Below are 22100 nucleotides of genomic sequence, written 5' to 3'. Positions count from 1 at the left end.
CCAGTTTGACCCTATGGGACCCTGTAAGTTACCTCTTTGTAAAAAGGTTTAACAGTGGTTAAGAAAGTGAAATACCTGGGGATTAACATGACAGCAAAAAATGGGAATCTATTCAAAGACAATTATGAAAAATGCTGGGCTGAAGTGAAAAAAGACTTAGAAATTTGGTCAAATTTGAAGCTTTCACTGTTAGGCCGTATTGCTGTGATAAAAACGAATGTATTGCCTAGATTGTTATTTTTGTTTCAAACACTGCAAATTTTGGACAAAATGGATTGTTTCAAGAAGTGGCAGAGAGATATCTCTAGATTTGTCTGGCAGGGCAAGAAGCCTAGAATAAAATTTAAAATACTAACGGATGCAAAGGAAAGAGGTGGATTTCCCCTGCCAGACCTTAAACTTTATTATGAATCAGCAGCTTTTTGCTGGTTGAAAGAATGGCTGCTTCTTGAAAACACAGACATTTTGGATTTAGAAGGTTTTAATAATGTATTTGGATGGCATGCATATTTGTGGTATGATAAGGTCAAAGCACATAAAGCATTTAAAAACCACATTGTCAGGAAAGCATTGTTTAATATCTGGATAAGATATAAGGATCTATTGGAAAACAAAACCCCAAGGTGGCTGTCACCGATGGAAGCGAAAGCTCAGAAAAAGCTCAATATGGCCGAAATATTGGGAAATTTTGGAACAAGAGGGAGATAGACTGAAATTGCAGAGTTTTGACAAATTAAAAAACAAAGTGCGAGACTGGCTTCATTATTATCAGATAATGGAGGCATACAATTTGGACAAGAAAATTGGCTTCCAGGTGGAAAAATCAAAATTAGAAACAGAACTGCTAGAACCCAAAACTAAGATCTTGTCAAAGATGTATAACTTGCTGTTGAAATGGAATACACAGGATGAAACGGTGAAATCTGTTATGATTAAATGGGCACAGGATGTTGGACATAACATAATGATGGCTGACTGGGAACAGTTATGGACCACAGGTATGAAGTTTACGGCATGTAATGCCTTAAGAGAGAATATTATGAAAATGATATACAGGTGGTACATAACACCAGTCAAGCTTGCAAAAATCTATCATTTGCCCGATAATAAATGTTGGAAATGTAAAGAGACTGAAGGTACATTCTTCCACCTTTGGTGGACGTGCCCAAGGATTAAGGCTTTCTGGGAGATGATTTATAATGAAATGAAAAGGGTATTTAAATATACCTTTCTGAAGAAACCAGAGGCCTTTCTCCTGGGCATGGTCGGCCAAATGGTGCCAAAGAAGGACAGAACTTTCTTTATGTATGCCACAACAGCAGCAAGAATACTTATTGCAAAGTATTGGAAGACACAAGATCTACCCACTCTGGAAGAATGGCAGATGAAGGTGATGGACTACATGGAATTGGCAGAAATGACTGGCATAAATCCGAGACCAGGGAGAAGAGTCGGTGGAAGAAGATTGGAAGAAATTTAAAGATTATTTACAGAAATACTGCAAAATTAATGAATGTTAGAATGATGTCAGAATGAAGTTAAGTGGTTTAAGCAGCAATGTTATAAAGGTGTATGTAAAAATGGATTATTAACAGGTGAGAATCCAAAGTTATAATATATTAAGTTAAAGGATTAAAATAAAAACAAAGAGGGAAAGAAATTGCTGAATTAACTAACTGAATTGGAATACAAAAAAGGGACGTGTGAGGAGGTCAGGGAAGCAAGGAAATGAATGTAAGGTGGAAAGATTGATGTATCTTCTTTAAGTGTTTTTTTATTTATTTTATTTTTTTGTATTTTGTATTTTTCTTTTATTCTTATTTCTGTCTTTTTTTTCTTTTCTTTTTATCTTTGTAATTCTTTTCTTTGAAACCTTAATAAATATCATTAAAAAAAAAAGTAAGTTACCTCTTTGGCCCTTTTATCGGCTCATGTGGGGCAAACATGGATAGATGGCCCTGATGAATACTTGAGGTCTCCAACCCCATGCTTGTAATTCATGGGCAGTCATTTAATTTTATCCTGATTCTAATTTTTAAGCTGTATTTTAATCAAAGGTTTGATTGTGTTTTAATGTATTTGATATTTGATGTTAGCCACCCTGAGCCCGGTCTTGACCGGGGAGGGCGGGGTATAAATAAAAATTTACTTACCGGTACTTACTTACTCACTCTGGACACTGTGGCAGCAGGACATGGGGAAAAGTGAAGCAGAAACCACAAGTGGGGCTCCCTGTACCCCCAATCTGACTCACTGCAAAGCTGAGCAGTAGATTGGCTTCATGTTATATGTTAGCTCCAAAAAATTGTGTTTATAAAGAGAGTCGTTTACTACAAGAAGCACACCAATTTTTACTTCATTTAGCATGACTTTATTGCCTTGTTTTGTTTGACAGAGAAAATGGATAGTAATAAAGTACTGAACTCCACATGAATCAGAAAAAAGAAAAGGCAAAGGTGGTACACAATCAGAGTGGCTGGGGAAACCCAGCCAGATGGGCGGGGTATAAATTATTTATTATTATTATTATTATTAAGAGTGCAGCTGTGGACAAGCCTTGACAAAGCGGTAGACAAAGGTTGTCCCATGCAGGAGCCAAATCAAGAACTGGATAAATACTAAATATCCTGCAAGAGGACAGAATTCAACAGATAAAAGCAAGGCCCCAATATATATTGACTTGGCCAGAAGAGGTTGGCTGCTTGGATTGTTAGAAGCATTTGCGGTGGACGATGGATGGGCCAGACTCATCGTACTCCTGCTTGCTGATCCACATCTGCTGGAAGGTGGAGAGAGAGGCCAGGATAGAGCCCCCGATCCACACCGAATATTTACGCTCTGGCGGGGCGATGATCTTGATCTTCATCGTGCTGGGGGCCAGGGATGTGATCTCCTTCTGCATCCGGTCAGCAATGCCGGGGTACATGGTGCTACCACCAGAGAGCACCGTGTTGGCATACAGGTCTTTGCGGATGTCCACATCGCACTTTCTGATGGAGTTGTAGGTTTCCTCGTGGATGCCAGCCATCTCCAAGCCCAGGAAGGCGGGCTGGAAGAGGGCCTCAGGGCACCGGAAGCGCTCGTTGCCAATGGTGACCACCTGCCCATCCGGCAGCTCATAGCTCTTCTCCAGAGAGGAAGACGAGCTGGCCGTGGCCATCTCCTGATCAAAGTCCAGGGCCACATAGCAGAGCTTCTCCTTGATGTCCCGCACTATCTCCCTCTCGGCCGTGGTGACAAAGCTGTAGTTCCTCTCAGTCAGGATCTTCATGAGGTAGTCAGTCAGGTCACGACCAGCCAGGTCCAGGCGCCTAATGGCGTGGGGCAGCGCATAGCCCTCATAGATGGGCACCGTGTGGGTCACCCCATCCCCGGAGTCCATGACAATCCCGGTGGTGCGGCCAGAAGCATAGAGCGACAGTACGGCCTGGATGGCCACGTACATGGCTGGCGTGTTGAAAGTCTCAAACATAATCTGCGTCATCTTCTCGCGGTTCACCTTCGGATTCATGGGGGCTTCTGTGAGCAAGATTGGGTGCTCCTCGGGGGCCACACGCAACTCGTTGTAGAAGGTGTGGTGCCAGATCTTCTCCATGTCATCCCAATTGCCGATGACGCCATGTTCGATGGGGTACCTCAGGGTGAGGATTCCCCTCTTGCTCTGTGCCTCATCCCCCACATAGCTGTCCTTCTGGCCCATCCCCACCATGACCCCCTGGTGCCTGGGCCGCCCCACGATGGAGGGGAACACGGCCCGTGGAGCGTCGTCTCCCGCAAATCCCGCTTTGCACATTCCGGAGCCGTTGTCCACGACCAGAGCGGCAACCTCATCCTCCGCCATTTTGAATGGATCTGTAGGGAATGCAAGACGGGACAGACTTCAGGCAGCTGTTTTAGGACAAGGGTGGAGACACTTTAGACAACAGAGATTAGAGACAAGCTATGCAACACTAATGTATTCTCCAGCTCCATCCACCTTGAGAGTGCAACTCTCTAAAAATGCCCTTTAGAATTATCCATATGAGTAAGAAGTAAGAAACAAATCAAACTAAGAAATCTGCCAAATGCAAACAAAGCTGGCGTTTAAGTACGTACACATAGAAAAAAAATTACCGTATTTTTTGCTCTATAACACGCACCCGGCCATAACACGCACATAGTTTTTAGAGGAGGAAAATCCGTAGGCATGGCACCCGTAGGCATTCCCTCCATAACACGCACAGACATTTCCCCTTACTTTTTAGGAGGAAAAAAGTGAGTGTTATGGTGCAAAAAATACGGTACTCCTTGGAATACACGTCAACTTTACACATTTAGAGAGGCTTGCCTGACGGAGAAAAGTGCCATCAGGCTCTGAGAACAATATAGCAAAGGTGCCTTCTGGTTTCAATACGAATTAAGATGGCACCACTCAATTTGCCCCTGGTTTGCCCAACTTACCCAGCACAGACAGATGCATTTTGCCTCTCCCTGATAAATCAGTGCTGCCTGTTTTCTCTCTGCATTGCCATTTTTGCCCAAAGGCAAGGCAAGAAAGCTGCTATTTCCACCACAGCTCACCTTGCTTCTGATCATAAGCTAGAGTTTTTTTTAAGAGAGGTGGGATGGCCAACTGTCTGGGATTCTGTAGTTGTGATTCCTGCATTGCAGGGGTTGGGCTAGATGACCCTTGGCGGTCCCTTCCAACTCTACAGTTCTGTAATTCTACAGAGTAGAAATGAGACAAACAGAACAGGAAGGATCAGGCAGAGAAACCGTGGGTGCTGAGTCCTGTTTCATACTTACCTGAGGGAGATGCAGTCGCCTTTGCTGCCAATCTCACGGGGATCCCAGTAAACACAAAATCTTTTCCTTCCTCGCTCCACTTACCTATCCAATCTGCCCCTGGTCTTATACCTCAGCTTATCTGCTGAAACAGGTTTTATTTTAAACCACATGTGCAATAAAGAAATATCATAAATACATAAATACATCTCCTGTAGCCTCTCAGGGCAAAGAGCAAAAGGGGTGCATTTTGCAGTATGGCCAAATATGGTAAGATTGAAGCATCTCTGGTCATATTCTAGCAATTCATTGGTGTGTCTAAAGTCCTTCCGCTGACTTAACATGTCCTTTATGTTGCCAGATTTCACTAGCTTCCTCTGGAAATCCATTTAAAGAGGTGATTGATCCAGCCTGCTCTTTGGAGATTGATTATTGGTTCCCCTTGCAAAAACGTCCTCCAGGCTGTGCCTGAGGTGCCAAGTAAAAGATGGGTTTAGGATGCAACCCTGTCCACACCTGTTTAGAAGTAGGGGCAGGGGAGAAATTTGGTGGCTTACAAAATCACAAAACAATAACAGCATGAAAAATCTACAGTACTTTAAAACACACAAAAAGTTAAAATACTGAAACAGGTTAAAATTCACACCAACCTTCTAAGTATCTGGATAGAATGTTTTTAGCAGGTGCCGAAAAGAGCTCCGCAAAGGCGCCCGCTTGATACCAATAGGCAAGGAGTTCTGAAATGTAGGTGATGCCGCATTCAGCGATCTCATTCTTACAAATGTGGAACAGGGTCTTACGTGGCACCTGTAGAGTGCCAATTCCACCGTTCACAGTGGTTCAAGAAGGGAGATGTGGGCACATGTAGGGTTGGTTTTGATGGGTGCTGTGAAGGTTTGACAACTGAGCCATTCGCTTGGGCATTGCTTCACTGTCAGCCTTGGTTTGTTTTAAAATTGTACTGAAAAACTTTTTCGCAGCCCTTGGCCTGTTGTTGGCATCCGTCTGTCTTGAGAAACCATGGAAAAGTGCACCATCAGGGATGAAGTCAAACTGTTGCAGAGTTACATCACTTTCTGTGGCTGTAGAGACTGATACATGAGAGACAAGTTTTCATCTGCAGCTGGGGCAGAGGAAGGCGTCCCCGTTGTGCGGACATTCCTCCTCTGGTCACTGCAATGGATGCACGACACAACTGTCGGAACCGTGGGATGGAAAGCCAGCTGGACAGATCCCAGCTGGAGCGTCTCCCTTCTCAGGCTTGCCGCTGCGGAGATCCATCAGTCACCCTTCTCCGATGGGCGTCTGCAACTCATTCTGCTGTGCATGAGCACACGTTACTCAGCAGAGTAAACACACAACAGATCTGGCTTGAGGCGTGGATACTGTTGTTGTTTAGTTGTTTAGTGGTGTCCGACTCTTCGTGACCCCATGGACCAGAGCACACCAGGCACTCCTGTCTTCCACTGCCTCCCACAATTTGGTCAAACTCATGCTGGTAGCTTCAAGAACACTGTCCAACCATCTCATTCTCTGTTGCCCCCTTCTCCTTGTGCCCTCCATCTTTCCCAACTCAGGTTCTTTTCCAGGGAGTCTTCTCTTCTCATGAGGTAGCCAAAGTACTGGAGCCTCAGCTTCAGGATCTGTCCTTCCAGTGAGCACTCAGGGCTGATTTCCTTCAGAATGGAGAGGTTTGATCTTCTTGCAGTCCATGGGACTCTCAGGAGTCTCCTCCAGCACCATAATTCAAAAGCATCCATTCTTTGGCGATCAGCCTTCTTTAAGGTCCAGCTCTCACTTCCATACATCACTACTGGGAAAACCATAGCTTTAACTATATGGACCTTTGTTGGCAAGGTGATGTCTCTGCTTTTTAAGATGCTATCTAGGTTTGTCATTGCTTTTCTCGAGGTGTGGATACTAGGCTACGTTTATTGTACATATACCAGGACAAAGAAAACATGGCTTCTCTCCTTGTCGTTCTTCTCGGAGAGAGAACACAAACGCAATACAGAGCGGATGTTCTGCTCACAAGACTCCAACAATCTGTGCTGGAATGTAAACAGACATGTGACATGTAACAATCCCACACATCTGCAGCACGGGAGGAATGGAATTCTCCAGGCACAGTGGTTGTCTGCAAGGGATTCCCACCCGGCGGGGTTGATGTTGCCAGCCTTCATGTCATATTTGCAAACATCTCTGTGATACAGAGTTGGTCTGCCAAGGGGCCTGGTGCATGAAGCCAGCTCCCCATAGAGCACATCCTTTAGCATCCTGCCATCTTCTGTTCTGTTGACATGACCAAGCCAGCATGGACATCGCTGAGACAGGAGTGTGAACATGCTGGGAATGTGGGCTTGGGGGAGCACATCTTTGTTTGAGACTCTGACCTGCCATGTGATGCTCAAAATATTCCTGATGCAGCACATCTGGGCACCATTGAGGAGTCACTTCTGACGGTTGTAAGTTGCCCACGACTCACTTCCATAAAGCAGCGTCCTCAACATGCAAGCCTGGTAGACCTTCATCTTGGTATTGGCTGTTGGCATCACATTTTCCCATACCCTTTTGGAAAGGCGATTGCCGTAGCTGCCTTACCAATATGCTTGTCCAGTTCGGCATCAATGGAGAGATTGTTCGTTATGGTGGAACCCAGGGAGACAAAATAGTCTTGCCCCTCACCAGTGCTGATGCATGGAGTGTCGTTGACTTCCTGCCCCAATATATTGTCTTCATCAGGCTGATTATCTCCTAATATACACATTTTTGTGTTCTAATTCGCTTAATAGTCATATTTTTGCAAAGAAATTTCCCCTGATAGAATGCATTTAAATATTGCATTTAGGTATCTTTTCCTATATGTATTTTCACATATGCATTTGCATGCACACTTTGCCCGGGTATATGCATTTCTGTACTTAACTGGAAAGCTGTATTGCAAAATTTGTAGAAATGTCAACTTTGACGGCTGTGCTTCAGTTCACCTCTTGTTTTGGAAAGCGCAAATTAGCTGGGCTCACCATTTATTTATTTTTATTAAAGTTTTATTGGTTTACAAAAGTATGTACAATGTCTCTTTTTTCAAGTTATGTTTTCTGCAGGTCAGTTTCATTTGTTGTGAGACAGTAGTGTTACATTAGTTTTTCTAATAAGGCTGTTTCCCATACTATTTGATACCATTGGTCTATGCTTACTCCTAACAGCTCTCTCCAGTATCTGGCTATGATGCTTCTGAGCTCTTTGTGATGTGAGTGGGCATTATTATCTTGGAAGATGTTTAGTAGGGCCAGTTCTGGAGTGACTTGCTTAGTTATTTTGCATTATTTCTTGCATGATTGATGTCCAGAAGAGTTGGATTTTAGGACATTCCCTCCACGTGTGGAGGTATGTGCCTGTGGAGGTGCACTGTGCTAGTCCCGGGGGGAAGGTTACCGTTGTCGTAGTCAAAGTCCAGTCCTGAGTCACTAGCCTGGAAACAGTTCACAAGGAGCAAGGCGAGGTCCGAAGCAGGAAGCCGGGCGAGGACAGGAACACTGGAAGGTCCGAAGCAGGAAGCCGGGCGGGGACAGGAACACTGGAAGGTCAGAAGCAGGAAGCTGGGCGGGGACAGGAACACTGGAAGGTCAGGTCTGGGTCCGGGTAGGAGCAGGTACTCAACGACAACGTTGCTTCCGCAACCTGGGACCGGGCTGACTGGTCTTTATCTTCTCTGAGGCCAGGGGCGGTCCCGGCCCCCAGGAGACCCGCCTCTCCTGGCCTTAAGGCGAGCACTCCTCCTGGGAAAAACCAGTTCCCTTCACCTCTCTGCCCTGAGGCTCTGCAGTTCTGGAGAGGCTGAAGGGTTACTGGGCCCAGGGGGAGACTCACCTGTAGGCACTGAGTCCTCAACCACCTCTGGAGCCAGAATGGATTCACCTGGTGCCTGCTCCTGAGGATCCGGCACAGGTGTAGGCGCCTCAGAATAAAGGCCCTGCCCCAGTTCAGCCGGCCCTGGAGGCGGGGACTCCTGTGCAGGCTGGGATTCCTCCGGTTCATCCTCTGAATTGGATTCCCAGGCCATCACATGCGCCCTCTCCAGCATTTTGGTGAGGTTCCTGGGCGTATTAGTGCTAGTTCCCGTGGTGTTAGTTACCACCTGTTAGTGAGTTTCAGAGTAAGTTCTTTTCGCTGATATGGATATAAAGGGAGGTTTAGACCACATTCTGGTCCACTGGATGGGGTTGATCTCATAGCCTATGTCACCCTCCCATTGTTTTTAGATTACGTCTAGGGGGGTTGTGGGATTTTGGAGTAGTATTTTGTATATTGTGGATACCATCCCTTTGCTGTGTCCCTTTGTTGTTAGGAGGGGTTTTTCGAAGGTTGTCAAGGGCCTAGTTGTTGCTGATTTCACTACTGGATTGTTTAAGATGGCATGTACTGTATTTTTCGCCCTAAAAGACGCACCTTTCCCCCTCCAAAAATGAAGGGGAAATGTGTGTGCGTCCTATGGGGCGAATGCAGGCTCCTTGGCTTCAGCGATAGCAACGCGAAGCCTCTGAAGCCTGCGCTCCGGAAGCTTCGCGTTGCTTCCGCTGAAGCCAGGAGAGTCTGCTCTTTGAGGCTGGCGGTGGGGGAAAGCAGCGCTTCCCCCATCACCAGCCCCAGAGGATGGGGGGCAGCGAGGAGGCGCGCGACGCCTTCCCGCTACTCTCCAACCTGGCTTTGAGGCTGGCGGTGGGGGAAAGCAGCGCTTCCCCCATCACCAGCCACAGAGGATGGGGGGCAGCAGGGAAGCGCGCGACGCCTTCCCGCTACTCTCCAACCCGGCTTTGAGGCTGGCGGTGGGGGAAAGCAGCACTTCCCCCATCGCCAGCCCCAGAGGATGGGGGGGCACAATCTGGGTTGAAAAGCCCACAGGAGCTGCGCGCTCTTTAAAGAGCGCACCGCTCTTGGGGGCTTTTCCCCGAGGAGGGACAAGGGACTGACTGGCCGTTTCAGTCCCTTCTCCCTCCTGGTCGAAAAGCCCGCAGGAGTCGCGCACGGCTCCTGTGGGCTTTTGTGGGAGGTGGGGGAATTCCGCCACCTCCCGCAAAAGCAGGGAGAAGGTCTTGGAGTAGCGCACAGGCTGCGTGCAGCCTGTCCGCTGCTCCCAGAGCTGCGGGGGGGGGGATAAGATTTCCCCCCTTGATTTCCCCCCCTGAAAACTAGGTGCGTCCTATGGGCCGGTGCATCCTATAGGGCGAAAAATACGGTAATCGGTGGGGTGTTAGCCCAGGGCATTTGAGTGTCCCCTAGTTTGTCTTGTATTTCTTGTGTTGATGTGGATTTGTTATTTCTGTAGAAGTCTGTTAGGCTGTATAAGCCTTTGGTTGGCCAGGTGTTTAACTGGAGGTTTTGTGTTGCATGGTGGAATAGTGGGTGGTGTGCCAGGGGAATTAGTGGGGATGGGGTTGGGAACAGTTTACCTACTTCTTCTTTTCATGCTGTAAGCATGGTCTGTGTGAACCTGTTTAAGTGTTGTGGGTATTTTCCTTAGTTTGTTTGGGAGGAATGAGTATGCTGTGGTGTGGGTATTTTCAATTGTGTCCCTCTCCAGGTGTACCCATTGTTTTGTCTCATCTTCTAATGTATATAATATAATATACAGTGGTACCTCGCAAGACGAATGCCTCGCAAGACGAAAAACTCACAAGATGAAAGAGTTTTTCGTTTTTTGAGGTGCTTCGCAAGACGAATTTCCCTATGGGCTTGCTTTGCAAGACGAAAACGTCTTGCAAGTTTGTTTCCTTGTTTCCTTTTTCTTAAAACCGTTAATACCCAGGGTGCATTGCTTGAAGAGGTGCGGTCGCGACTTGACTTTGAGGAGCAACTCATAGCACGCGGTGTGGTAGCCTTTTTTGAGGTTTTTGAAGACTTTGGTGATTTTTGAAGCTTTTCCAAAACTTCTTTTGCAGCCATTTGGTAAGTTAAACTTTTAAAACTTTTTTGGTTTTTTTTGGATTTTGGGTTGGGGTGTTTGGAATTCAAGGACTTGGTGTTGGGGAGGGGTTTGCAAGAATCTGGAAGCTTGTGGGTTTTTTCTGCATTTTTATGATTTTTTGTGACCATTGGGGCACTCTGCTGTTATTAAAAAAAAAGATTTCTGGGTTTGGATTTCTGTGTGGTGGGTGGCTGGGGGGGTGTCAGGGAATTGTTGAGAAAGGGTTTGCAAGAATCTGGAAGCTTGTGTGTTTTCTGGGAGGTTTGGTGCTTTTGAATTTTTTGGATGTGAAGCACTGATTCTTTTGGGGGGGGGGTTGCGAAGGTAATGTATGTACAGTACACTTTGGTGATTTTTAAATGCCTTTCCGTCATGTTTAGAAACTTAAATTATTGTTCCTTCAATTTTTGAAATGCTCTTTACAGTATGTGTGACTTTAAAGAGCACTTAATAAATTCTTTTTGTACCAAATTTGGCTTGGTTTGGACTTTTTTTGACCATAGGAACGCATTAATTGATTTTCAATGCATTCCTATGGGAAACCGTGCTTCGCAAGACGGAAAATTCGGAAGACGGAAAATTCGCAAGACAAAAAATTCGCAAGATGAAAAATTCGCAAGATGAAAAATTCACAAGACGAAAAAACTCACAGAATGAATTAATTTCGTCTTGCGAGGCACCACTGTATACAGGATAATAATAATAATAATAATAATAATAATAATAATAATAATAATAATAATAACAATAACAATAACAATAATAATAACAACAACAATAATAATTTTTATTTATGCCCCGCCCTCCCCAGCCAAGGCCGGGCTCAGAGCCGCTTACAAGAAATAATAAAAACAAGTTGAATGATTACAACTTAAAAACAAAATTAAAATACAACATTAAAATATTGAAACATTAAAATATTAAAATGTAGCCTCATTGCAGGAGGAGAAGGAAAAGAAAAAAGAAAGAGAGGGAGGGAATCAAATTGGCTCCAAGCCAAAGGCCAGGCAGAACAACTCTGTCTTACAGGCCCTGCGGAAAGAAATCAGATCCTGCAGTGCCCTGGTCTCATGAGGCAGAGCGTTCCACCAGGATGGAGCCATTGTTGAAAAGGCCCTGGCTCTGGTTGAGGCTAATCTGACTTCCTTAGGACCAGGGATCTCTAGGGTGTTGCTATTTATGGACTTTGAGGCTCTCCGTGGGGCATACCAGGAGAGGCGGTCCCGTAGGTACGTAGGCCGTGAAGGGCTTTAAAGGTCAAAAGCAGCACCTTAAATCTGACCCTGTACTCCACCGGGAGCCAGTGCAGCTGGAAAAGCACTGGGTGAATATGCTCCCATGGCAGAGACCCCGTGAGGAGCCTCGCTGCAGCATTCTGCACCCGTTGGAGTTTGTGGGACAGCTTCAAGGGCAGCCCCGCGTAGAGCGAATTACAGTAGTCAAGCCTGGAGTTGACCGTCGCATGGATCACTGTGGCCAGGTCGGGGCGGGAAAGGTAAGGGACCAACTGCTTGATGCGGCAAAGGTGGAAAAATGTCGCCTTGGCTGTTGCTGTAACTTGCGCCTCCATGGAAAGGGAGGCGTCAAGGATTACACCCAAACTCTTAACGGAAGGCAATGGCACTAATTGGGCCCCCGCAAGAGAAGGGAGTTGGATTATGTGGCATATTTGGTTGGCAATGTTATAGGCTTCTGTGTTGGGGATTCCCCATCCTTCTTCTGAGGTGGGGAGGTGCAGGTATTTGGGGCTTATTCTTGTTTTTTTGTGTGAGAAGATAAATGAGTGCAATTTTTTCTGCCATTTGCGAAGCTGGGCTGGGGAAATCCAGATTGGGATCAGGTGGTTAATTTTGGGAGGGTGATCATTTTGATCATGGCTGTTTTGTCTGAGAGAGTGAAGTTGGTGTTGTTCCATCCCTTCAGGTCTTTGTTGATTGTCACCACAAGGAGTTGTGGAGGTATAATTTGTTGAGCTTTCTGGTTATTTGTACCCCATGGTATCTGAACTTGGTATGGCAAAGTTTTATCTTGCTGATGTTGGTGAATTGAGGGTGTTGTTGAAGCATTTAGCCTCAGACTTGGCAAAATTTACCTGAAGACTCGACACCATTGCAAATGTGTTGAGTTCTCTGATTAGGGAGGTTGCTGTGTTTATGGGGTCTGGTGTTGTGACCATTAGGTCGTCTGCAAAGAGCCCTAATTTATAGGCTCTACCTTTTATTTCCACTAGCTGGGCTCACCATTAAATGCAAACGAATTTTTCCTCCATCCCTACTTCTAAACAGGTGTTAACAGCGATGCATCCTCAGCCCACCGTTTACTTGGCCTTTACAGAGGCACAATCTGGGACACGTTTCTGAGCAAAACCAATAATCCATCTCCAAAGATATGTGGGAGGCTGCATCAGCTTTCCAGAGAGAGCTCGTAAAATCTGGCAACGGAAAGGAGATGTTGAATCAGCAAGACTTTTTTTTTCAAAGCCACACCCATGAATTGCTAGAATATGGCCAGAGATGCTTCAATCTGACCATATTTGGCCATATTGCAAAATGCTCTTTGCCCTTTTGCTCTTTGCCCAGAAAAGCCACAGCAGGTGTATTTATGATACTTTTTAATTGCACACATGGTTTCCAATAAAACTTGTGTCAATAGTGAAGCAGAGATATAAGATCAAGGACAGATTGGCCAGGAACAGGTAAGTGTGATGAGGAAGGAAAAGATTTTGTGATTACTGGGATCCCCGTGAGATTAACAGCAAAGGCAACTGCATCTCCTTCGTGTAAGTATGAAATGGGGCTCAGCACCCACGGTTTCTCTGCCTGATCCTTACCTGTACTCTTTGTCTCCTCTCTTCTCTGAAGAACCACTGTAGAGTTGGAAGGGACCCACAAAGCTCATCTAGTCTGCAATGCAACGTACGCAAAACACCAAATTGGCTAACCCGTCATGATTATTTATTTCATGGAAAGCCCCTTCAAGCAGCTCAGACTGCCACACGCACCCCTACTTTGCTTTAATACAGTGGTACCTCGGGTTACATACGCTTCAGGTTACATACGCTTCAGGTTACAGACTCCGCTAACCCAGAAATAGTGCTTCAGGTTAAGAACTTTGCTTCAGGATAAGAACAGAAATCGGGCTCCGGCGGCACGGCGGCAGCAGGAGGCCCCATTAGCTAAAGTGGTGCTTCAGGTTAAGAACAGTTTCAGGTTAAGTACGGACCTCCGGAACGAATTAAGTACTTAACCCGAGGTACCACTGTAATCACAACAACCTTGCAAGGTAAGTAACACTGAGAGACAGCGACTGCCTCCAAGTCACCCACTGATTTGAACCCAGATCTTACTGTTCTTGGTCCAACATAACATCTGGATCAGGAGAGGCTGTGAAAGACATGGACCGGCGTCTGGAGGCAGTGGTGGACTGGGTGAGGGCCCATAAACTGTGCTTGACTCCTGGAAAGATGGGGGCTCTTTGGGTAGGCAGCTACCATGTTCAGGAAACTGGCAAGTTACCTGTTCTGGAGGGGTTGCATGCTATCTGAAGAGGCAGGTGCACAGTTTATGGGTACTTCTGGATACATCTTGGTCACTAGAGGCCCAGGTGTCCTGTGGTTGAGGAGGCCTTTTACCAGCTTTGTCTGGTTCACCAGCTATGGCTGTTCCCAGAGAGGGGTAGCCTAACCCCTGTAGGCCATGCCCTGGTAACATGAGGCACTCTTGTTAAAACAGCTGCACCGGCTGCCCACCTACTGCTGAACAGAGTTCAGGCTCCTTGTGCTGATTTACAAAGCCTTGAACCACAGGGTGCCTGAATCCTTATATCCCAGCTTGATCACGGAGATCAGCTTCAGGAGCACCACTGGCTGAGGCTCACTTGATAACAGCAAGAACTCAAACCCTTAGTGCCACCAGCCCACTCCTGTGGAACTCTCTGCCACTAGACATCCAGCAGGTGTCTTCCATGCCAACTTTTAAAGACCTGCTCAAAACTCTCCTGTTCTGCCAGGCCACTGTAGGCAGTTAAGGGTGCATTCCCCACAGAAGTCTACTGATGTTTGTTGCAAATTAGTTTAACTTGCTTTTAACTTTTTAGGATTCTGTCAAATTATAGTTTCAGATTGTTGTAAGCTGCTGTGATATGTTTGTATGGTGCAACAGTACATAGATATTTATTCTCATAGCCTAGGGGTCTGCAACCTTTAAGACAAAAAGAGCCACTTGGACCCGTTTCCGAAGGAAAAAAAACTGGGAGCCGCAAAACTCGTCATTATAAAAATAACTTTTTTGTCACTTTTTATTATTTCTTTGTTTGACCCCTCAGAATTACTCCTCCTCATAGAAATAAACGTTAAATTAACAAGTTACCTTTTTGTGTGTGTGTGTTCTTCACTCCCCTTCAAAACAGTGACCAGCGTACATGCCCCCTTTCAATGCAGTGACCAGCGTATACATGCCCCTTACAATGTAGCGGGCAGGCGGGCGGGAAGGTGACGTCGGGACGGTGCGTGACTAACGCATGCACCGCCCCCATGCGACATCACAGCCAGTACAGCGCCCGCCACAGTGGGGAGTGTCGGGGCGCACAATGCGCCTCCTCCCCTCGCTAGTATCCGCCCCGGAGCCGCGGCAAAGGTGTAAAAGAGCCACATGCAGCTCCGGAGCCGCGGGTTGCAGACCCCTGTTATAGAGAGTATCCTATATGTAGTCATATAGGTGTTTGTTAGGGGTATTTTGGGCTATCTGGCATTTAGCCAGTTGGCCCTGGGTCTCAGCTGGTGTGGATGGCCTAGTTCAGGGGCAGACCATCCTCCCTGTCGTTTGCGATAGGGGGTGGTCAGTGAGACGGTGTTAAGCGTCTTTGTGACGCCAATGTCGGGTATAGGGTTCATAAGCAGTGTTGCCAGTGTTATTAGCAACATGTTATTAGCAATATGTTGGGGTGGGGATGTGGGTGTTGGTACACTCTGGTGCCGCCATTGTGCTGATTGGGTGTCAGATTTTAGCCTGTTTGTGGGTTGTTGGGTGGTGGGGAATATGGTTTGAAGTCATCTGGACTGGCGTTGGTGGAGATGCAGGGCTGGGGGGGGTGCTGATGGTGTTGGCTATATTTATGGCCTAGGGGGAGGGGGAAGGAAGGGGGGAATCACCAGTCCTTCAGTTTGAGGTGTTTTCTGGGTGCTTCATTCAGCTGTGGTTGTTGTTGTAGGGTCGTCCATCTGTGATGTGTTGATTTGGTTGATCCTGGTCTGTTGCCTTGCGCTGTATGTTCGGCAGGATGCTTCTGTGTGTGGTGGTGGTTGGATGTGCTGGTTTGCATTGTTGTGTCGCTTCTGTTGCTTCTTTTTCCTCTTTACTGTTGTCCAATTGTTTGGTTTTGTTTCCTTGTGGTGGTCATGACTGTCACTTGGTGGGTCTGTCGGTTGCCATTCCAATGGAGGGCCGAGTTCGAGGTTCTTCAGTAGTTGCAGGGCTTCAGGTATGTTGGTAGCCGTGTGTTGTGTTGTGTTGTGTTGTGTTGTGTTGGTTGGACATCTTTCCGCAGGGCCTGCAAGACAGAGCTGTTCCACCAGGCCTTTGGTCAGGACGCAGCCTGACTCCCTCCTCTGGCAATCTGCACAGAATTTTGCTTAATGGTTGCCACCAATTTGATTTTAATTAATTTTTATAATGAAATGTTTTTAGAACGTTGGATTATTTTGATTGTTGTTAGCCGCCCTGAGCCCAGCTTCGGCTGGGGAGGGCGGGATATAAATAAAATTTATTATTATTGTTGTTGTTGTTGTTGTTACTATAAGGCGGAAGGGGAAGCCCCATCGGTACTTGATCCCTGCTTGTTGGAGGCGCTGGGTGCATGGGCGTAGGTTTTTCCTCCGATTTAGGGTGTCCTGAGATAAATCCTGGGGTTGTCTCCATATCGAAGGCTTGTTGTTGAGTTTCTGAGGTTGTTCCATACCTCTTCTTTCTTTTTGTAGCATGTGAAGCATACAATGATGTCTCGTGGGGGGTCGTTGGGTTTCGGTATAGGTTTTAGGGCTCTGTGAGCCCTCTCTAGGTTGTCTACCTCGAGTGTCAGGTTTGGGATTGTATTTTTCAGCCAGCATACAATTAGGTCTGCTGGGCTTTTCTCCTCCACTTTTTCAGGAAAGTTGCGGAAGCAGATGTTGCAGCGTCTACTACAGTCTTCTAAGTCTGCCAGTTTGATTTTCATGGCTGTGTTTTCCATATCTACTATTTCCAGGTGGCTTTCCAGTTTAGCCACTTTATTACTGATACGTGTGTTTTCCTCTGGGTACTTCTCTATTATTCTTTCTTGTATTTAGTTCTTCTTTTCTAGAGTTTCCACTTTGGCGGTCATGTCACTGAATGCTTTGAGTAGTTCTGTTAGTCTCATTTTCACTTCCTTCAGTTCTTGTTTTGTTGGGTCGTTGTCATCTTGGGGGGGGGTGTTGTGTTCTTGGTGCTGTTTGCCATCTCCCTGGTTGGTGTCATCACAGTCTCGTTGGTGTTTTTGGTTTCAAATTTGCTTGGCATCCTCTTGGAGCAGGGCGTGTTGTGGTTAGGAGTTGTGGTGATTCCTGGGTGTTGCTGATCTGTTGAGCTGAACAGGCGTTGTTGACTGGTGGCTTAGATTAGGCAGTCATTAGTGTCCCCTCTGGGCTGTGCTTTAAGAGCTTCTCTGGGGTTCCTGCAGTCGCCTCAGCAGTGTTGCGGGGGGGGGGGGGGGAACGGGACGGGACGACAGCCAAGCAGACAGATGAGTAAGCCAACAGACAGATGGTTCACATAAAGGGGCTGGTAGGCAGGGGTATGAGAGATTGGTGGGGTGGGGTCAGAGGGAGAGTGTATGTTTGGGGGGGTTATTCGTGGGTGCACCTGTGTGTACATGTCTGTGCACGGATCCTCACGAAAGGAGTATTGGGGTCCAGTCGAGGGTGGAGGGAGGGGTTAGGGGTTCGTAGTAAAGAATTAGGAATTTAAGGTTGGCAGGTGTTCAGGAACAGAACCCAGCAAAGCAGTATAGAGGTTGAAGGTGAAAAAGGAGGGGAGGAAAGGGGGAGAAGCAGGGGAGGGGAGGGATGGAAGTGAGAGTAAAGTAAAGAGGGGAGAGAGAAAAGGAAGGAAGGAAGGAAGGAAGGGAAAAAGGGGGGAAGACACAAGGAAAGATGAAAATGTTTGGTTGCAGTGGTGGTTCTAGTAATAGTATGAGGTAAGACCCCGGGGGGGGGGATTGTTAATAAAAGTGTGTGGGGAGGTATGTGTATGTAAATTTTAGGGTTAGGAGGGTAAGAGAGACTAGAGAAGCAGACTAAATCAAAGAGGGAAAGTGGGGGGGGGGGGACATGGGGGCGGGAAGGTGAGAGATCTGAAGATGTTGAAGTTGTGATGCCTGGCAGTATATCAAATGCCAAAGGTAAAAATAATGTAGAAATGAAAATGTATAGAGAGCCCTTTTGAGAGATGCAAATTTAATATAATGTGTATGTGTTCTTTTTAAAAAGGAGGGGGGAAGGGGAGAGAGAGAAGGAGAGGGGGAGGGGGGAGGAGGAAAGGAAAAGAAAAGAAAGGAAAAGAAAAAGGGAGGGGGGAAGGGCACCAGTGGCAATAGCAATTTCCAGAGAGGATGGTAATATTGTAGTTGCAGGACAATGGGGGAAAGGTAAGGCTCCCTCAAAAACAGGCAAACTAAGAAACTAAAGGGGGACTAAGAGGAAAAGAGGAATAATAATAATAATAGTAATAATAACAAAAAGGATTTTTAAAAAAAAGTATTAATGATGATAAAAAAATAGTAATTAAAAACAAAGTGATTCCCCCCTTTTTTAAAAAAAATAGAAATGGGGTAGAGACTGGGGTAAAAATAAAACAAAATACAGAAAATAGGGAAAATATGATAGTGAGGGGCGGCTTGTCTGATAAAAATAAAGTAAAAAATATTGGGAGAGAAGGAAAGAGGACAACAGCAACAGCAAAAGTCCCCTCCCTTTTGGGGGAGGGTGGAAAATGTGTTTTTAGGTAATATATGGAAGTATTTTAAAAATGGTGGTAATAATAATTTAGCGAAAGGGCTGAAGATTTAGGGAAGGGGGGAAGGAAAAAAAAGGGGAGTTGTTTTTTTAAAAGGGGGTTAAAAATATATGAAAAGGGGGGGGGAGTTTTGTGTATTAAAAAAAAGTAGAGGATAGAGTTAATGAGAATAATATAATATAAAAAAGTTGCTTGGTAATTTGTTTTTTTAAAAAAATAGAAGAAAAAAAGGGGGGAAAGTAAAAAGCACTCGCACACAAAAAGGAAGTAAAAAAAAAAATAATTGAAAAAAGCAGGACAGGGTTTTGTGCAGCCTTCCTCTTGCTTTCTTCCTGCTTGGGGGGAAAACTCGGGTCAGGCTCAGCCACGCAGTGTTGCAGATAGCAGCAGCAGCAGGTGGGGCTCTGTGTTTGTTTTTTGGTTGTTCCCCCCCACTTCTCTCCCCTCTCTTCTTTCCTGGCTTAGGTCTCCGATTGTCCCAGGGCAGTCGGCCGGGTGGCTGAGTGTCCTGGCTTTTGTACCTGGCAGCTCCCTCAGTTGCTGTGCTGGGCTCACCCGGTTCCTTGTCGGTTCTGGCGGCAGCAGCAGCAGCAGTCCCAGCCAGGTAAACCCAATTGATTCTGGCTGGCTTCAGGAGCTGCTCGCTGCCGTGGCTTCCGCCATGATGCCTCGCCGGCAGTCATAGGACATAGATATTTATTATTAAAAAAAAACCATTACCAACAAAACCACGAAATGGAGTGGCTACGGAAGGAGACCTTGAATTAGGAGAACTGTTCTAGTGGCAGTTGGTTCGGGTCACTGAGATAGCTCCTCCATGCGTCCTTCCTGTTCTCCAAAGATTGGCAGGGGAAAGGGATGGAAATGGAGAGTTGAACATGGGGTAAGCAGTCTAGCTCTGGTTACGTACTTACCGTATTTTTTGCACCATAACACTCACTTTTCTCCTCCTAGAAAGTAAGGGGAAATGTCTGTGCGTGTTATGGAGCGAATGCCTGCGGGTGGCGGGGGGATCTGCTGCAGTTGTGAGCAGAGGATCCATGGTTCCCCTTCCTTCCCTCCTCCGTGGTTACAAAGCATGGATCCACATGGATCCTCAGGATTTTTGCATTGGGCTACTCCAAACTCACTGTCAGATCACATGTCTGTGGCCACAGCATGAACCACAAAAATCATTCACCCACTTTCGTTTAGAATATTTTTTTCTTGTTTTCCTCCTCTAAAAATTACGTGCGTGTTATGGTCTGGTGCGTGTTATAGAGCAAAAAATACGGTAATTCATTCCGGAGGTCCCTTCTTAACCTGAAACTGTTCTTAACCTGAGGTACCACTTTAACTAATGGGACCTCCCACTGCCGCCGCGCCGCTGGCACACAATTCCTATTCTCATCCTGAGGTAAAGTTTTTAACCCGAGGTACTACTTCTGCGTTAGCAGAGTCTGTAACCTGAAGCGTTTGTAACCCAAGGTACCACTGTACTTGAAAATTGTTTATATGAGCACATTTCCTCCCTTGCAGTGAGTTCTGGAATATTCAAAAACCCCAACATGAATGTTATCTGCGGGGTAAACAACTCTTTGCTTATTTCCTGCAGACTTGCTCCAAATGGCTGAGAAAGGGGCTGCCACTCTGGTCATTGACAATGGCACTAGGACATGCAAAGCAGGCTTTTCAGGAGAGGACGCCCCCCGGGTGGTCTTCCCCATGGTTGTGGGGAGGCCCAGAGACCAAGATGCCATGGCAGGCTTAGGGCAGGACAGCTACGTGGGGGCTGAGGCACAGAGCAAGAGGGGCATCCTCACCCTGAAGTACCCCATCGAATATGGCATCGTCAGCAACTGGGATGACATGGAGAAGATCTGGCACCACACCTTCTACAACGAGTTGCAGGTGGCCCCTGAGGAGCACCCAGTCTTGCTCACAGAAACCCCCGATAACCTGAAGAACCACCGTGAGAAGATGACACAGATCATGTTTGAGACTTTCAACACGCCAGCCTTGTACGTGGCCATCCAGGCCGTGCTGTCGCTCTATGCTTCTGGCCGCATCACCGGGATTGTCATCGACTCTGGGGACAGGTTGACCCACACGGTGCCCATCTATGAGGGCTATGCCCTGCCCCTCACTCAGAGGCCCATGCCCTTTGGGGGCCATGACCTGACTGACTACCTCATGAAGATCCTGACTGAGAGGGGCTACAGCTTTGTCACCACGGCCGAGAGGGAGATAGTGCGGGACATCAAGGAGAAGCTCTGCTACGTGGCCCTGGACTTTGATCAGGAGATGGCCACAGCTGCCTCCTCCTCCTCCCTGGAGAAGAGTTATGAGCTGCCGGACGGGCAGGTGATCACCATTGGCAACGAGCGCTTCCGGTGCCCCGAGGCCCTCTTCCAGCCCCACTTCTTGGGCTCGGAGTGGGCTGGCATCCACGAGGCAACCTTCAACTGCATCATGAAATGCGATAAGGACATGCACAAAGACCTGTTTGCCAACACGGTGCTCTCTGGAGGTAGCACCATGTACCCCGGCATTGCTGACCGGATGCAGAAGGAGATCTCTTCCCTCGCCCCCAGCACGATGAAGATCAAGATCATCGCCCCGCCAGAGCACAAATATTCGGTGTGGATCGGGGGCTCCATCCTGGCCTCTCTCTCCACCTTCCAGCAGATGTGGATCAGCAAGCAGGAGTACGATGAGTCTGGCCCGTCCATCGTCCACCGCAAATGCTTCTAACAATCCAAGCAGCCAACCTCTTCTTGGTTGGGGCCTTGCTTCTTATCTGTTGAATTCTGTCCTCTTGCAGGATATTTAGTATTTATCCAGTTCTTGATTTGGCTCCTGCATTGGGCAACCTTTGTCCACCGCTTTGCCACGGCTTATCCACAGCTGCACTCTTAATAATAATAATAATAATAATAATATATAATTTATACCCCGCCCATCTGGCTGGGTTTCCCCAGCCACTCTGATTGTGTACCACCTTTGCCTTTTCTTTTTTCTGATTCATGTGGAGTTCAGTACTTTATTACTATCCATTTTCTCTGTCAAACAAAACAAGGCAATAAAGTCATGCTAAATGAAGTAAAAATTGGTGTGCTTCTTGTAGTAAACGACTCTCTTGATAAACACAAATTTTTGGAGCTAACACGTAACATGAAGCAAATCTACTGCTCAGCTTTGCAGTGAGTCAGATTGGGGGTACAGGGAGCCACACTTGTGGTTCTGCTTCACTTTTCCCCATGTCCTGCTGCCACAGCGTCCAGAGCTGAGCGGTAGTTTGGCTGAGCGTCCCCTCTGGACACGGGCCTTATGGTTGGTCTCGCTCCAAACAGACCACGAGCTGT

General features: G+C 46.7%; 2 protein-coding genes across 4 annotated transcripts; one reads left to right on the top strand and one right to left on the bottom strand.

Moving 5' to 3' along the window:
- Positions 1 to 2348: 2348 nt before the first annotated feature.
- Positions 2349 to 4907, bottom strand: LOC310686216 (actin, cytoplasmic 3-like). Of its 2 annotated transcripts, none has more exons than XM_083459409.1 (2): positions 4786 to 4907; positions 2349 to 3852 (listed from the first exon to the last, which is right to left on the bottom strand). In XM_083459409.1, exon 2 carries the CDS (start codon positions 3839 to 3841, stop codon positions 2711 to 2713), a length of 1131 nt encoding a protein of 376 aa, XP_083315535.1. In that variant the 5' UTR covers positions 3842 to 3852; positions 4786 to 4907; the 3' UTR covers positions 2349 to 2710. The 2 variants fall into 2 exon arrangements, with proteins under 2 accessions (XP_083315535.1, XP_083315534.1); XM_083459408.1 differs by lacking the exon at positions 4786 to 4907 and adding an exon at positions 4561 to 4742.
- An 8528-nt stretch (positions 4908 to 13435) lies between these two features.
- LOC310686487 (actin, cytoplasmic type 5-like) lies at positions 13436 to 21844 on the top strand. Of its 2 annotated transcripts, none has more exons than XM_083460232.1 (2): positions 13436 to 13508; positions 20351 to 21844. In XM_083460232.1, the coding sequence occupies exon 2, from the start codon at positions 20362 to 20364 to the stop codon at positions 21487 to 21489; it is 1128 nt and encodes a 375-aa protein (XP_083316358.1). In that variant the 5' UTR covers positions 13436 to 13508; positions 20351 to 20361; the 3' UTR covers positions 21490 to 21844. The 2 variants fall into 2 exon arrangements, with proteins under 2 accessions (XP_083316358.1, XP_083316359.1); XM_083460233.1 differs by lacking the exon at positions 13436 to 13508 and adding an exon at positions 19471 to 19639.
- The last annotated feature ends 256 nt before the right edge of the window (positions 21845 to 22100 follow it).

The sequence above is a fragment of the Podarcis liolepis genome (genome assembly GCF_965112155.1).
Source record: "Podarcis liolepis genome assembly, chromosome: 9".
NCBI classification, from domain to species: domain Eukaryota; kingdom Metazoa; phylum Chordata; class Lepidosauria; order Squamata; family Lacertidae; genus Podarcis; species Podarcis liolepis.
This window is presented reverse-complemented; position numbering and strand designations above follow the sequence as displayed.

Bases quoted from the DNA above. Each gene is read 5' to 3' on its own strand.
- LOC310686216 (XM_083459408.1), bottom strand. From the start codon at position 4,645: ATGCAGGAATCACAACTACAGAATCCCAGACAGTTGGCCATCCCACCT. The intron at 3,853-4,560 runs GTGAGCTGTGGT...CATTCCCTACAG, and splicing joins AGCTTATGATCAGAAGCAAG to ATCCATTCAAAATGGCGGAG.
- LOC310686487 (XM_083460232.1), top strand. From the start codon at position 20,362: ATGGCTGAGAAAGGGGCTGCCACTCTGGTCATTGACAATGGCACTAGG.